This window comes from Vipera berus (genome assembly GCF_964194415.1).
Source record: "Vipera berus genome assembly, chromosome: 3".
NCBI lineage: Eukaryota > Metazoa > Chordata > Lepidosauria > Squamata > Viperidae > Vipera > Vipera berus.
In genome coordinates, this window is record NC_138204.1 from 187,853,696 (window position 1) to 187,870,723 (window position 17,028).

A 17,028-nucleotide genomic window follows, 5' to 3' on the forward strand; every position below is an offset into this window, starting at 1 on the left:
CTGACAAGCAAAGTCAATGGGGAAGCCAGATTCACTTAACAATCAGGTCACCAATCAATTGCAGTGATTCAGTTAAGGTCGTAAAATGGGGCAAAACTAACTTAACAAATGTCTCACTTAACAACAGAAAAGTTGGGCTCAATTATGGTCATAAGGACTACCTGTACTGGTGAGGTTCATACACTACACATGCTAAGTGAGGGTTTTAAAGACATGTTGAGCAAGTCACTCTGGTCTGATTAACGGCAGTACAAAGTATAAAATCATAACAAGTGAAATCATGTATTACACAGTGCCAAAATCAAAGAAACTATTAAGAATTAACTCTGAAATAAGCAATCTGTAATTTCAAGATTGTTTGGTCAACCCTAGTTTCCTATTCTAGTGCCCGTTGGAATATTAAAACAAAAGGGAGTAGACTAGTCAGTCTTATCTCTCTGGCCAATATGTTGTACATTATCTTTCTTGTCTTTTATGCTTTTCTATCTGTATTCTAAACTATCCTATCTCTCTAGCTGTCTGTTCAATCTGCAAGAGCTGCTCAGCATCTGCTGCATAACAGTTTTGTCTGAACTAGGTAGATTGCAGGGGGGGGGAAAGCCCATTTAGAATAGGGGCTAAAAAGTGGACTGGATGATCTTTGTAAATCTCATTCAACCTGGAAAATAATTGCAGCTCATACATAACCATATTTCCAAACAAAAATGGTGCCTGTTGCGGAACAATTAACATTCCGACCAGAGGAGGATGGACCGTGGTTCATTTGCATGGTGAATATCAAAGAATATCAAACCTTCATGTAGAACAATGTATAAAATGTATGCATGATAATATATCTTTCTTAATCTAGATAGTTAAATGTAAAACTATCTGCAATGTTGTGCAGTATATTATATATGCACATGCATATTACTTAACCTAACAAATTAGCTGCAAACATTGTCCACAAGCTACCACAGACATATAATCTAATCAATATTCTCATTTTCTAATCTGAAAAGACCAATAGGGATAATGGTGCACCTATTGTAAAGGAGATGAAATAAATATTATCAACATCCAACTTTTGTGTAAAAACTGATTTCTAGAAGCAGAAAAAAATCTCAACTGCAAGTTAAAAATATACCATAAACCAGGGGTCTTCAAACTTGGCCTTTTTATGACTTGTGGACTTCAACTTCCAGAATTCCTCAGCCAGGCATGCTGGCTGAGGAATTCTGGGAGTTGAAGCTCACAAATCATAAAAGGGCAAAGTTTGAAGACCCGTGCCATAAACTCTGGCAAAAATAAATCTACTATAAAAATCCTTTTAAAATAAGGCTTAATTTGTTCCTAGCTATAAAACCAGTCATGGGACACCAATACAGTTATGCTTTGGTTGGGAGTTTGGGAGTTCTTGCCCGCTATAGAGATGAAATGTAGACAATTCAGTGACATATTTGAGGAAAGAGGAGAAAACTCTGTCCAGCGGTAGCCTTTAGTAGGTCCAAATTCCTGCTTCCCCTTCAGTGACATACTGAATCATCAGCCTTGGCTTCCCCAACCTTGGGGTCTCCCTTTGTTAAGAAATTTCTGTTATTCCTATTTGTCCAAGGTGATGGGAGTTGTAGTCTAAAAAAGATGGAGAGGCCCAATGTGCGGAAATCAGGTCTGTAAGTACAGGTGGTCCTTAACTTATGACAACAATTGAGCCCAGAATTTATGTTGCTGAGAAATTTGTTAAGTGAGTTTTGTTCCATTTTATGACTTTACTTGCCACTTTGTTAAATGAATCACTGCAGTTGTTAAATTAATAACATGGTTGTTAAGTGAATCAGGCTTCCCAATTGACTTTGCTTGTCAGAAGGTTGCAAGATGATTACATGAGCCGGGGACACTGCAGCCGTCATAAATATAAACCAGTTGTCAAGCATCCAATGTAAATCACGTGACCATGGGGATGCTGCAATGGTGTGTGAAAAATTGGTCATTAAGTGCCATTTAACTTCAAACAGTCACTAAATAAACTGTTGTAAGTCAAGGACCACCTGTATTTTTTCCTTGGGATTTTGCAGAAAATAAAATAAATCCTTCAATCACTTCTGATTTTATTTTAGGTACTTTCACACCTAAAAAAAAGGCACCGCACAAGCTTGTCTGATTGCACTGCACATTGTCTTTCCTTAAGACGCAGTTATTTTAGATACAGCAATGCAAAAAGCTCACTCGCTCGGTGAGTGGTATTTAAATTTGATAAATAAATATATATATATTTGGTTTTTTTTAAAAAAAGGCTACGCAAAGGAATCCCTCCCCATTCTCGCTTTTGGAAAAGAGCACGTCTGAAGAGCTGGGCCCCCCGAACGCAGCACCCGCGCAAGCCGTGTAGCCCGGGGTGCCTTCCTTTCCCGTGTCGCGTAACTCCTTCCCAAGTGACATTGCCCGAATGGGGGCTGCTTGCTGACCGGCCCATCTGGAGGCCAAAGGCGGCGACGCAGCGGCGGCTGGCACGCGGGAGATAAAAGGGCGTCGCGGGACTCTGCTGGGCGCGAGCTTCTCACTGCCTCCGCCTGCCACCTCCTGCTCCTGCCGCCGCCGCCGCCGCCGGTCTGCACCCCTTTTGACATCTAGACGGTATTCGCCTCTCTGCATCGCTTCCATCCCGTGAGCAGACTAAAGTCATGTTACACTGGGGATACGAGGAAGACAACGGTGAGGAAGAGAGCTGGTGGCTCTCTGGGGGAATAGGTGCGGGGGGCGGGCTGTCGGGGACGCTGCCCGAGGGCCAGGAGAGGCTCCGCTCCCTCCACGACCACCACCACGACCATCCTCATCACACGCCCAGTTCTTTCCTTTAGTTGGGATGGGAGCAGGTGGAAGGGCTTCCTTCCTAGGCCGTTGCGTCTTCAAGCCACTTCCACTAGACGTGCGACCTCTCTCTAACGTTTCATGCGTTTCCTTGAGAGCAAGCCTGATTTCCAATGTGACGGGATTTACTTCCAAAAAAGTACCCATGGAATTTATTACAAACGCGGAAGAAACACCTTCGCTTAGGCTTAGATCTTTCTTTCTTTTCTTTCTTTCTCTCCCTCTGCTGTATTCCTTTGGAAGCCAAATTCCTAAAAGTTTTGTAGAGTTATAGATGCATTATTTTTTGTAGTACATTTTCTCTTGAGTCTGGATATATTTAGAGATTAAATGAAATTTCTTGATCATAAATTTGAAGCTGCAAAGTTAGGACAAAACGTAAAAATGGAATTTAAAAGGATATTGCATAACAAATTATTTTTCATACTCAATTATCTAATTCTTTTCTATTCAGCCATACTTTTGGAGGGAAAAGGAACACTCGCCAAGGATCTGTGGAGAGAATAAATCACAAGTTATCTTAAATTGCTCAAAAATTATAGAAGGGTCAAAAATCTTGATTTTTACTCCATTGTTCCTAATAAGAGAAAGAAACAGCTTCATATTGTCCGCATGAGTGGCGTTGGAGCATTTAAGATATGCTAAGTGAGATAAGGCAGTTTATTGTTTTCCCATATTTTGGTTCTTTTTTGCTATATGTAATGTTAAGAATCACAATTAATATTTTTTAATACAGACTTGTAATAATGATCTTTGGATTAAATCTGAAGGTTTATGGTTTGCACATTCTATGTATCTATTCTATCTCTGCACTTCTGTACCTATTACATTAAAATTAATATCAGGCCAGGGAAAATATTAAAGTGAGTTCACAGAGATACTTAAAATTAATTTTACTTCAATTCCAGTTCTTAAGTGGCACATGTGAATTCTGTTCATGTAGGAATTCAAAAGAGAAATGCATATTATCGACAATACTGATTTTTAGTTACTTCTACTTCTTTTAGTTAATTTTTGGAAATAAAAACCTGGTGCAGCTGGAGCTCTTGAAACCTGAAAGTGATTTTGAATGTGGAAGGAATAAATGAAAGATTCATGAAACATTTATTAAATATCATTGAGATATTAATACATTGTCACTACCCTCTAATGCTTCTTCTGTAAAGACCCATTTGATTTTTTCCAATACAAATATATTTTTTGAGGGGTTCTAAGTTTCCGCCTGTTTGGCTGATGAGTTTAGAACAACTCTGATTTTGTATACTCCTTTACTGTCTGTGATAGACAGGATTCAGTAACAGATTTAGGAAGACATTTTAAAATGTACCATGTTTTATTGGATGTGTACTTATCACAATAATACAGGTAATGAAAGACTAGTTTGGGTTGCTGTTTTCTAATCTCAATGCTACAGCAGGGTGGATGACGTCTGTTTAGGAAGCAAAGCATTAAAGATATCCTCCAGACCTTTGTGTCCTGCTTCATAAGGAAGAACTTAGATACGTTATTAGAAGGCTGGGTGTTACATCTAAGAGATATTGCTTTGGTGGACTAAATACATATCAAGATTATCCAACAATTAACATGTCAAGCTTAATTTGTTTCCACTATCAGTGGGGGCTCCACTTTTAATACAGTGGGGTTCCTGGGTTTGAGAACCTAATAACATCAAAGCTTTGTAAAACTTTGTCCTTTTATTATCCGTGACTCCAGTTGTGTTGTTGTGATCATACAAACACACAAAGCATTTTTGGAAGTTCAACATTAATTTTCTGTACTTAGATATTTTGTATTTCTTAGGAGGAGTCTACTAGTTGGAAGGAAGATTTATATTATTAGCTCATACTAATAAATCACTTGTATACATTTTTCCATTCACATTTATTCCTGTGAATAAGTTATTATTAGATTCTCACTGTAATTACCCAGAATAATGGGTTAGATTAATAACTTTATGCTTCCATTGAATTAAAAAGTTTGTGGTAAACCATTCCACAATTACTAAAGGCTATTATCCTATTATCACTTTTAGTAAACATGATGGAAATTCCTCTTGAATAAAATCTGCATAGGATTGCCCTCTAAATCAGCATGCTGGCATTTAAAACTTAATAAATGTAAAGCATTTGGGGAGCAGAAGTTATTTATTCCTTATTTGATGTACCTATGCAAGGATAAAATTACTTAAGCAATCAGCTCAGTAAACTTTTGTCTGTCTTTTTTTGATACTGAATGATAAATATTAAATGATATAAATGATCTTTGAGGAATGAAAAATGATATCGCTGACTCATTTGCAGTACAATTTGTCTTTGCATATATAGTATGAAACAGTGCAAAAGATAATCTTGGTGGGACAGAAATATGGTTGACGTAAAACAGACAGTGTGTCCAAGAGATGATAAGGAACATGATGCTGTATTTTTTTTCTCCTGAATTAAAAGCACAGAAGGTTGAGATATTATTTTATTAGACTAAAGGACTTTAGGCAAGCCAATAATCTCTCCATCTCATCTATCTTGCTAAGCTCTTGATGAAGAATTTTGATTGATGGATTCTGACCAGAGTAATATAAAATGCTAAGCTTGAATTGGTTTTTCTGTGTTAGGAAATACAAAATATAGGTTTGAGGATTTCATAATTTCTTCCCTATCAATACTTGATAAACCAAGTAGAATATTTTTTTAAAAAATATTCCCACCCATTTCAAAACACAACTCTAGGTGGCTCATGACAACAATAAAACCCAGAAATAAACCATAAAAATCATAAAATTACATAGGCTCACTTGTCTCTAATGCTTAAGATTAACCAGTGTATTCATCATATTATAGATTGGGTAGAATCAAGTCAGCTTAGCACCTCATACTCCTTTCATATTTTTTTTCTGAAATTTCAAAGACAAGTAAGGTGTGTATTTAAAATAAAGATCCCTTGTGATTAAAATTTTATGAAGGAACTTTGTGCTTTGGTAGGAATCTTGCTTTGAACACTTAAGATAATTGATTAATTAAAAAGTGATTTTCAGACATTTCTAGAAAATGTTATGAGCTATTTCAAGGGAATGGAGAAAATATGTAGGATGAGTGTACATTTTTTCTTGGTTTGAGAGTTGGATTACACCTGTACAGTATTTCAAGAACTTAATTCCAAAGTAGGCAGGACCAGACTCTATTTGGGGAGGGCGGTGTTAGGATTTTTAAGTATGGAAATCCATTCCCTAATCATTCATTTTATCTCTTAATAATGAAAAAAAGAAAAAGGTTCCAAAATTTTGGTACCACCTCCAATGGCATAATGGCAACCTGATTTTGCATTCCTGCTGAAGGAAATCTAAACTTAAACCAATTCCAAGTTTGGCTAGAAGCGTTTCTGACAACAGAAATAACAGAACAATTTCTGTTACCGTATTCCTTTTACAATGCAGAATTCTTCACTGAATGAAAAAGAATAACAACCGCTACTCCACAACTTATTGCTCTTCATTTGTGTTGCGATTACACTTCCTAGAATTCCCATTAATGGCAATCAGCCTGGGTGGGCTACTTCACAGTAAGCAAGGCTGCCACTCACTTGGAATATTTTTAAATAACATTTTATATTATGGCTAGTGTGTAAAGCTGATCTAAATGCCAGTTACTCAAAATGTTATTAGGATCAATAACTGACCAGTAGTTTGCATCTATGATATACTGTAACTAACAGATATCACTTTTCCCAAGGATTGTACAACCACTGTTTTATAATTTTTTTTATAATATCAAAATGCCTAACACTTTTACTACCTTATAATTCTTTCATTTCTGCTGAAGAAAGCTGGGACAATTAAACTAGGATAACAAGTACCTTATATGCAGTTAATATGCTGAGTATTTTGGTTCTATTTTCTATTCTGCCCTAAATTGATATTTGTGAAGTTTGGTACTTCTAAAATTTAACTCCTGGTATTGCACATATGATAATGACTGGTAGACTGAGACTTGGTTGTTTTGAAATAAATGACTCAGGTATTTTAGGGGGGAAATGCAGACTATATAAGTTCTGATGGCAAAGTTAGGAAATCACCTTCTACTTTGAAAAAAAAGTATATAAATGTATATAAACTGTATGTACCAATGAGAGCACAATTTTTAAAACTCTTGCTAGCATTTCCCTATTCAGTTCTAAGTGATATTTTGTAGTACACCATCCCAATTCTATCTTGCTGTATTGCAATTATAAATCAGTTCTGAACCATCTTCCATGACAGTACAGTATTTTCTTTTCAAAGTGACCATACTACCCTATGTCAAGTTTGGAGATCAGTTTCTGGGCTTCCTAAGCCATGCTTAGTTTCCTGAATTCATTAGGCAGAATATCTTCTTCAACCTTATCTAAAAGTTTGATGAGCCAAAATTAACCTATATCTCTGAATAAAGCACTTTCTATGTTACTGAACCAAAGTAAAACATTATAGTTGTGTGAATGACAGATTAAATCATCTGATGGATAAATGTTCTCTGAATCTATTGCATGTGTGTTAATTTCAGGTGTTTGCTGCATTCCTAATGACCAGAATGCCTGGAAGTAGGCAGAAAATGAACAGCTCTAGTGTTCTAACCTGCATCCTTGGGTATTCAATTAATTAGAATTAAGATATTTGTGTAGAGGGCTGTCTTTCAGCCCACCAAAGATGATGGGGTGGTATATATTCCATCCCTTTAAATCCAACCATTTTTAATTATTATTATTTTTTTAAAAAAAAGAAAAATAAGAAAATTCAGGTAGGTTCTTGTGCATTTTCTTATATGACAAATTCTTTGTTTGTCTGACTGTACCAAATGATATTCTGTAAACAGTGTTTTTACTGTAATGTATTCTAGGACCTACTCACTGGAAGGAAATTTTCCCCATTGCTGATGGAGACCGGCAATCTCCAATTGATATTCAAACTATAGAGACTAAATATGACCCCACACTGCTTCCTCTCAGCCCCATCTACGATCCTTCCTCTGCTAAAGTCATACTCAATAATGGACACTCCACCTGTGTGGAATTTGATGACACTGAGAATAAATCAGGTTTGTTTTCTAGCAAATCTATGTCTGATTTAATGCTCTATAACTAATTGTATCTAAATTATAAAAGGCAGCTATTCTCCAGAGAAAATCCTTTTACCTTTTCACTTGAGTGAGTTTCAGTTAGTTGTAATTGTCTAAATATGTTTGCATTCAAATGAGCTGTCCACATCTTTCCTGAATATGATTTTATCTGATTGGGTGCAGAAAGTTGGATACCTTCCTAAAAGCCCCATTCAAAGTGGCCTAAATTCCTTTCTCAAACACTGCTTTCTCTCATCTTCGGCATAGTTAGTTTTATGTTGCTCTCATTTCATGGGAACAGTTCAGATTTCCTTTGTAATCGTTTTTTGCTTGCCTTTTTTTTCCTCTGTAGAGTGAATAGCAATTTTCAGGACAGTTATTTAGAAAAAAAATTAAGCATGCAGGGGAAATGCAGCCCCCCAGTGCTAAGCTAGAACCTCCAGCAGTTATTTAACACTTGAGAGATCCAGTCAGTGTTTTCCACACCAGTTTTCAAGTAGTCTGAAAATATGATTAAGCACTAAAAGTTTCCCACTCTCTGTTTAACAATAAGAATTATTAATGTTTTTACAGTGCTAAGTGGGGGTCCACTCACTGGAAATTATAGGCTGCGACAAATCCACTTCCACTGGGGAGCCAGTGATGACATTGGTTCTGAACATGCTGTGGATGGAGCAAAATTCCCAGCAGAGGTAAAGTACTCCTCTGAGCTGTTCTGAAGCAACAGGATTTACTTTTGCAGCATAATTGCAGCATTTCTGAGATGACTATTGCATAAAGCACTGGTGTGATTTCAGCAGTAAAATTATTAATTTTCAATGTTAAATTTTATTATAGGACCGGTTGCATGTGTTTAGTGATATTGGCCAAAAAATGTAGCTGGTCAAGTTCAGGCAGGAGAATGTAATACTATATGATGAATTTTATTATTTAGTTTGGAAATTTTTAATTCCAAATACGGTATGTAATTTTTGGAATTTAAAACTAGCCTGGCTGGGAAATTTTCACTGTATCTTGTATATTTATCATATCCTTGGTAGTAAATTACATGAATTTCCATGGGAATTACTCCCAATCATATCTGCTTAGAATTGCACATCAGTGTTGTTGTTGTTTTAATTAAAACCCGTGCTGTTGATAATTTCTGGTTGCTATGGAAAGTGGTTTTGGTGTGATCTCAGAAACATTTCCATATTGTCTTTCATTTATGTCTATTGCACAGTATGTTTGTAGCTATTATGCTACTAGTGCATCTGTAGCCCATTGTGAATTTATTTTCTCTGCTTGCCACATGTCTGTGGACACTGAAATTTTTAAAGGAACGTACCTTTTGCCAAACACAGGTGGACAAAAATGGTGAGATTCAATATTCTGACCTCACATATAACTGCTATGGATGCAAATCTTCCGTTAAAATATTCCAGTGTTCACTGTCAAGTGACATGGTAAAACTGCTGTGCAAAACATGGAGGCCCTGGAATTAATCAGCTCTTTGGGTTCATATTGGTGAATATCAGAACAAATAAAGCAAAACTATATTGCATATCATTTTCTTCTTTGAGAATTAAACTTGTAAAACCTTCTTGTCCACTGAAACTATAACTAGCATCCTAAAGATGAGAAGAGGCTCTGAAATAATAGGGCTTGACTCAGTCTTTTGCATTTAAATTCCAAGATTTCCATTAGGTTTAATAATTTTCTGTTTTCCTCCTTTTCACTTCACTTCTCAGCACACGGGAAGTATGTACTGATCTCAAATTGGCCTTACATTTTACTAAGCCACATAAGCAGGATAAACTTGCTGGAGGAAAATGAGGGTCAATTAAGCATCTGAGAATGCCTAACCTGTAAATACTAAGCCTTCCCTTTTATATTTTTCACAATATTTGTGTCAGAGAGAATAAAACTTAATAAAACAGACTAAAGTGCTTTCTGTTGATGTTTTCAAAAAAAACAACAACAAGGGAAACAACACTATTTCCCTCTTGGCTGATTTATTGGTCTGTTGGATGGGCTTGAGACCATGCTGGGTGGAGATGTAGTGAGGTACATCTGTGTGGAACCAAAATCAAACACTGTAAATGTTCTGCTTTTATAATAGTATAACAATTCTCTCAGTCAAAAAGTGTAGTCCAGTTACAATCTCTGTCAATTTATTTTAATGTGTTTTCCATGCTGAAATGAAATTGCAAAAATGCTAAATGGAAGAGACATTATTATAATATATTAACATTATTATATATATATATATATTAATATATTATATATATTAACATTTCCAATGATTGCTTTTCTCAACATGAAGTCCTCAAAAAGTATAAATTGCTTCTAGTTAACTAACATTAAGCAAGAAACTTTTCTGTTTTTTTTAATATTTCTGAAATGGAATAGTAGTTTGAAATAGAAGCACATGTTTGTCAGTACTGTAATGAAAGAACTGAAGATTCACAGAAATAATGTCCTTAATCAAATAAAGGAAGATAGAAAAATGCCTAAAATTAATGGGGGAAAATCAGTTGGGGGAAATGACATTTGCAGTGTTTAAAGACTTATGTTTTCCACAGGAACCAGGTGAGATGGAATATAACGAATTAATAAGAGGTGCTTAGAAAACAGTATGTTCCAAAACAGATATATAGCTGGAAAGAAATAAGTTTCATCTAAGAAACCAAATGGAAGGAGAAAATATTTAGGAATGTTTAGTTAGTTTAAAAAGTTTTCCCTCTGCCGATTATCAAGAACCCACTAGAAACCCTACTGATTTTGAAAAAAAAAGACCCTAGATTTGAGAGAGTGTCAGGCTGATCATATGGGTGGAGATATGCCCAAAAGGTCAGTGAACAGATGTACGGTGTTGAGCCCTGGGAAGAAAAGGCTCTTTGGCTCAAGAATGCACCTCTGCCAAATTGGCACATGCAGGAAGAAAGAGCTGCTCTGCAGACAGAAGACAACACTGTTCCTCTGGCAGATGATCTCTGTGGATCCAAAGTCCTATTAATCTGAGGCAGCCTATCTCCTGGACCCAGGTGTTTCCAACAGGCTGCGATACAGTTCTGCTGAGGATGATGCATAAAAGAAACAGGCCTTAAAAGATTTCTCCAACAAGCTGTGGTGAAAGAGCGGTGGTAAGACAAGATACAGTACATACATCTTTAAAAAAAGAAGTCACGGGCCATAGGGATGGGCCTCCCCCACAGTGTTTTTCGTGTCCTTTCTTGTTTGTTATTTTTCATTAATAAAAGCCATTCCTGTTGAAAACATTGGTTTCCTTTTTGTAAAATGTTCACAATATTTCAGGAGATATATTGTCCGGCTTTTTAAAGTGTGTGTGTTGACACCTTAAGAATCCAGATTTAGCAAACTGAGCCATTAGAACTTCTAGATTTTATTCATAATAATACTTTGCACTTACAAAGCAGCTTTCTTGAAAGGATGTTAAAGCCCTTGATCCAGTGTGTGTGACTCTGAGAATCTGTGAAAGAAAAATGAGGGTGGGAACACAGCTGGTGGGAGGGACTGGCATGAGGATTTGTCATAGACTCTTTTTATTATTTTTATAAACATGCCCCAAACTAGGACTGACTAGAATGGATCTTCAGAGCTTTGGACCAGAGTGCGTGGAGCTTCCAAAGGACTACATGCATCAAGATGGCTTTTGGCTACTCGTAAAAAAATAATGACTTAGCTCCCAATACTCCATCATGTGTTACAGATTCCTGGCTAACTTCATAAAGTGATGATTAATTTTACTTATTTTCTTGCTTTTCAGCTTCATGTGGTGCACTGGAATGCAGGTAAATACCCCAGCTTTGTTGAAGCTGCTCAGAAACCTGATGGATTAGCAGTCATGGCTGTTTTCTTAAAAGTAAGGAAATAAAATGATATTCTTTCATTTCAAATGTAGGAAACAAAAGATCAGACTATTGTTTAGCACATAATTTTGTCTGTCAGGGCGAGGAACATTTTACTGGTTCAAAACTAGGCATAATGGCTTCCAGGGGGATGAGAATCATAGTGGTTGGGCTTATCATTTGTACCTTTCACCAATTTGGGTGCTGGAATCAATTATAGACCCTCCAGGATCCCAAGTGTATGGGTGATTCTTTTTTCCTGGTTTTATTTGGGGAAGATGGAATTTTCTGCTTTTTAAAAACAAGCCTATTTAAACCTATTTTACATTTACTCTACTATTTTTAGTACTTTCTGTTTCCAAATGTTGAGAAATTAAAATTTGACAATACAACTGGGAATAGATTCAGAGGACACAATGGATCACCTTGTGGGTGCCAAACTCCCCCTTGCACACATATATATTTGTATTCATATTTGAAATTTTTTTACAACAAATACCCTGAAGAATGTATGTGATGTTTTAGTACATACAAATATATGAAATATTATATGGAAAGCAAAGTATTTATTTTTCAAACTTTTAAGCAAGAAAAAATTCCTAGATGCAGTTTCCTTTTATGGAATGTACACCCTCATTCACCTCATTATTCCAAAAGAGCCTTTAAGAAGATATTCTCCAGAAAAAATATCTCTAGAGTTCTACCATACCAGCCATGCAAATGTATTCAAAAGTACATCTTCCTGGAATTAGCAAAGTTTGCATTAGATAGTGTGAGGTGGGTTGCATATTCATAATTGGATTTAGTAATAGGATTATAATTATAGAATAGCTTTCCATAAAACCTCTCATTTTTCTTAGGTATTTTGACATTTTATCTCCTGTGGTTATTTCTTAAAATACATTTTCTTAATTGCATATATTTATGCTTTCTTTTTAAACTTTTCAGATAACCATTTTGCTGACAAAAGTTAATTATAAAAACCAGTAAAGTTTAAAATCAATAAAACTTCATTTTCTCTCAGACAAAGAAATGATCTTACGTTTATATTTACAGTTGGGTGAATGCAATTCACAACTGAAAAAAATCACAGACGAACTGGATACCATTAAAGTGAAGGTAAGGCAGATCAGGTCCTAGTACCGTTTATTCTTACTGGGATTGCAATGCAAACTTTACTACTAAAAACTATTTCAGATAATAGATGGCAGACCTGTTGATTCACAGAGTTATGATTCCTCTGCTGGTAGTGTGGAACATACAATATCTCTATAAATATAGATGATGAATCAAAATGCTAGATCTACACGTCCTCTTTCCGGTTCTCCTCAGCTGCTTTAATTGAGTATTGTATAATAATTTCTAGGGTTGTCCATACAATTGGAGTGCTTTAAACCTTTCACAAGCACACTGTCTCTTGCCATTTACAGGTGGTCCTTGTTTAGCGGCCACAACTGGGACTGGCAACGCTGTTGTTAAGGAAAGTGGTCACTAAGTGAAACTGCAACTGTGCTCATGATCTTACTTCAGCTTTCCATTGCTGTATAGACCTGCGAAGGTCATAAATGCTGTGATAGATCACAAAAGCTATTTTTTCATCACTGTCATTAATGGCAAACAGTTGCTGTACAAGGAAGTCCTAAACGAGGACTACCCCTATAGAAGCATTAAAAGCTGCCAAATTTTGGCAGTAAAATGGGCAAAACCTTTAGATGGAAGTAGAGAGGATACAGAAAATACTAATTCTGCCCTCTTGATATTGTCCACATATTTGCAGCCCAAATCTGGTAGTCCTACAAACATTAGAGTTTGAGAAAGGGCAACTAAACTTGGTTTTTTGAGCTGTCTGGCCCAGACTGAGGGGTTTTAATTATTTAATTAATGGGGTTTTAGTTAAGTTCAGGGATTAATTTAATCTTAGTTTTAGTCGATTTTAGTTGTATGTGATGTATTTTAACTTTTAATTTTCCCTGTAAACCGCCCTGAGTCCTACGGGAATAGGGCGGTATATAAATTTAAATAATAAATAAATAAATAAAATAAACTAGTGCTGAGAATGAGATGCAGCTACAGTATGTATGAACAACCATAGAATAATCTAAATCTCTGTGTTCATGGAGGCAAAAGTGGAGAAGGAAAGGTATCTTCTGGAAGCAGGAAGCCTGCCATAGAAGGAAGAATTAACAGTGGAAGTTATATGCCACACAGTGAGGATGAAGAGGGCATTTGATAATTCCTGCCATCCTTCTTTCCTTTAGGGTAAACAGCACAGGTTCACCAATTTTGATCCTTCCTGTCTGCTCCCTCATTCACTGGACTACTGGACTTACCTTGGGTCTCTCACAGTCCCCCCTCTTCTTGAGAGTGTCATTTGGATCGTTCTTAGGGAGCCTATAAGTGTTTGCTCTGAACAGGTATGTTTTGGCTCTGACCAGAGACAATACTTTCCCATGTGAAATCTCTCTTTTTAAAGGGGTTCTCATACGAACGTTTGCCATTTATTATATTCTGATATCAGAAGTCTACATGGGTCACCTATTAAAATGCTGGTTATGACCTACAAAGCCCTACATGGCATGGGTCCGGATTACCTACGGCAGCACCTGCTGCCGGCATCAACTTCCCTCCGTCCAGTGCGCTCCCACAGAGTGGGCCTCCTCAGGGTGCCTCCGATCAGAGAATGTCGATTGGTGGCCCCCAGGGGGAGGGCGTTCTCTGTGGGCGCGCCAGACCTGTGGAACTGCTTGCCAGTTGAGCTCCGGATGGCCCCCGACCTTCGCTCCTTCTGGCGCGATTTAAAAACTTATTTATTTGAACAATCTGGCCTGGTCTGATGGATTTGGGGTTGGATTTAGTTTTAACACACTTTTATTATTGTATTATATTGGGCATAATTATTTAATTCTTTTTAACTCTTTTTTAACTTTTGTATTTACATTTTGATATTTATTGCCCTGTACACCGCCCTGAGTCCTTCGGGAGAAGGGCGGTATAAAAATTTAATAAATAAATAAATAAATAAAATCTAACTATATTAACCATTCAGATAGTCCATAGGAAAAATCTGTCTATGTGTCTTGTAAGAGTCGGCATTGACTGGATGGTACATATTTAATCAATATTAACCATTAAAGTGCAAATATAATTAAGAGCTCCTTTATTCAGTTGCAGTGGCTTGTCAAAATTGCAAGATAGTAAATGTGCGCTTGAGGCTTGTACACGCTTAATGTGTTTAAATGTTACAGTGCAAATTAAATACATTCAGTTTATGTTTACAAATATGTAGGCACTGTTTCATAATAAGTCATCATTCATTAACTCTGTTTTTGTTGTTATGTCTTTATGGGTTCATTTGGAAACTAATTGCTCATAAAAAAGCACAGGTTTATATCAATATGTGTCACAAGGAAGAAAACAAGGTGCACGTGGAGTGCATTTTTGGCATTAATTCTTGCTGAATTTTGTACCTTTTTTATCCACAGCTGGCCAAATTTCGCAACCTCCTGTGCACTGGTGAAGGAGAGCATGCCTATTGCATGCTGAAAAACTTTAGACCACCACAGCCCTTAAGGGGGCGGGAAGTAAGAAGAAATTAAAGGAAGGATAATTTGCTTGACACTGGATGCAAAACCCATTTAAAATATTGCCCTTATTTTTTTAAAAAAATATATTAATTTGAAGTGTGGTATGTTTTTCATTTTTAAATTGTAGGAATTTTGATGGAAATACAGAATAGAATAGAATAGAATAGAATAGAATAGAATAGAATAGAATAGAATAGAATAGAATAGAATAGAATAGAATAGAATAGAATAGAATAGAATAGAATAGAACATTATTATGATCTCTGACAATTTTGCCCCTACAATATAAGTCCCAAATAAAAACCTATGAGCTTGTATAAAATAACAGTAAATGCAAAGTTTGTGTACTGTAAGTAGTGAGATGATAAGGAGAAATAGAAATAGAACAGGAACTAAAATACTTATATCCAATTCATGACATAAAGTTTATTTTATTGATACAATATTTTTGTTCAATTATTTGATTCATCTATTTTAAATAATAGTTTTCTTGCAGTTTGACGATGTTAGAAAGGCAATTAACAATGTAAGAAGTTATTGGATTGTAATATGATATAATAAATCACATTTATTCTGAATTGTAGTTAATACATCAATATTCCATTTAGTGGTCTGAATAAACTTCATGCTATTATTTGATTGCAGTGTAGCATTATTTTATTTATTTATTTATTTATTTATTTTTATTCCATTTATATCCCGCCCTTCTCCGAAGACTCAGGGCGGCTTACAAGCTTAGCAGTAGCCTTCATTCTATGTATATGCCTGCTTATTAGGGCTTTCATACACCCCCCCAAGCGGCATTATTACAAAGTCAGCTTAATTGCCCCCAACAATCTGGGTCCTCATTTTACCTACCTCGGAAGGATGGAAGGCTGAGTCAACCTTGAGCCTGGTGGGATGCGAACCTGCAATAATTGCAGGCAGCTGGTGTTACTTAAGGAGGCACTAGCCCACTGCTCCACCAAGGCTTAGCATGCTAAGTGTAGTGGTGAGGATTCTATAGACATAATTTAGGGTTTGTGAATGAAATGACCTATTAAATGTTTTAATCTTCCACTCAGGGATTCTAACCATTTATCTTCAAAACATCCTAGGAATTGTTGCTCTGTAAAGAAACTCAATTTAGCTAATTAGACTAGAAAGCAAGAATGGCAATACACTTAAAAACTCCAGACAACTAACAATATAAATGATGTGAATGATGGTTTGGACATGGCATTGTTTCATATTTAAAAAAACTATGGATCTTAATATTTTCATGCTATTTTCATAAAAACATTGTTAAGGAGTCAGAAGTAACTTTGAATCAAGGTAAGGAGTAAATAAATATTATTGGTCTATACTCTTATGTTAGATATTTTTTAAAAAAAATTGACAATAAATTAAATTTTCTTCTAACTGTGTGTAGCAATTATTTCAAATAACAGCTAATTATTTTAATGTTTTCAAATTTACATATGGTTAATTTTTTTAATTTGCACATATGGAAAAGTAGGCTAATTGCTCTTAGTTTAGCAATTGCATAACATATGAAACCAGATCCAATCAGAAACTATAATGGGATTAAATGTAATTTTACAGTTTTACAATTAAGTCAGCATTTTATTCTGTTACATTTTCCTTCAAAGTTTCCACTGAATGTAATGGAGCTTACTTTAGCAC

General features: G+C 35.9%; 1 protein-coding gene across 1 annotated transcript; it reads left to right on the plus strand.

Moving 5' to 3' along the window:
* Nucleotides 1-2,529: 2,529 nt before the first annotated feature.
* On the plus strand, nucleotides 2,530-15,997 carry LOC308666229 (carbonic anhydrase 13-like). The gene is made up of 7 exons (XM_081324869.1): nucleotides 2,530-2,691; nucleotides 7,710-7,907; nucleotides 8,502-8,620; nucleotides 11,698-11,793; nucleotides 12,836-12,898; nucleotides 14,038-14,193; nucleotides 15,262-15,997. The coding sequence occupies exons 1-7, from the start codon at nucleotides 2,661-2,663 to the stop codon at nucleotides 15,373-15,375; spliced, it is 777 nt and encodes a 258-aa protein (XP_081180995.1). The 5' UTR covers nucleotides 2,530-2,660; the 3' UTR covers nucleotides 15,376-15,997.
* Nucleotides 15,998-17,028: the final 1,031 nt, after the last annotated feature.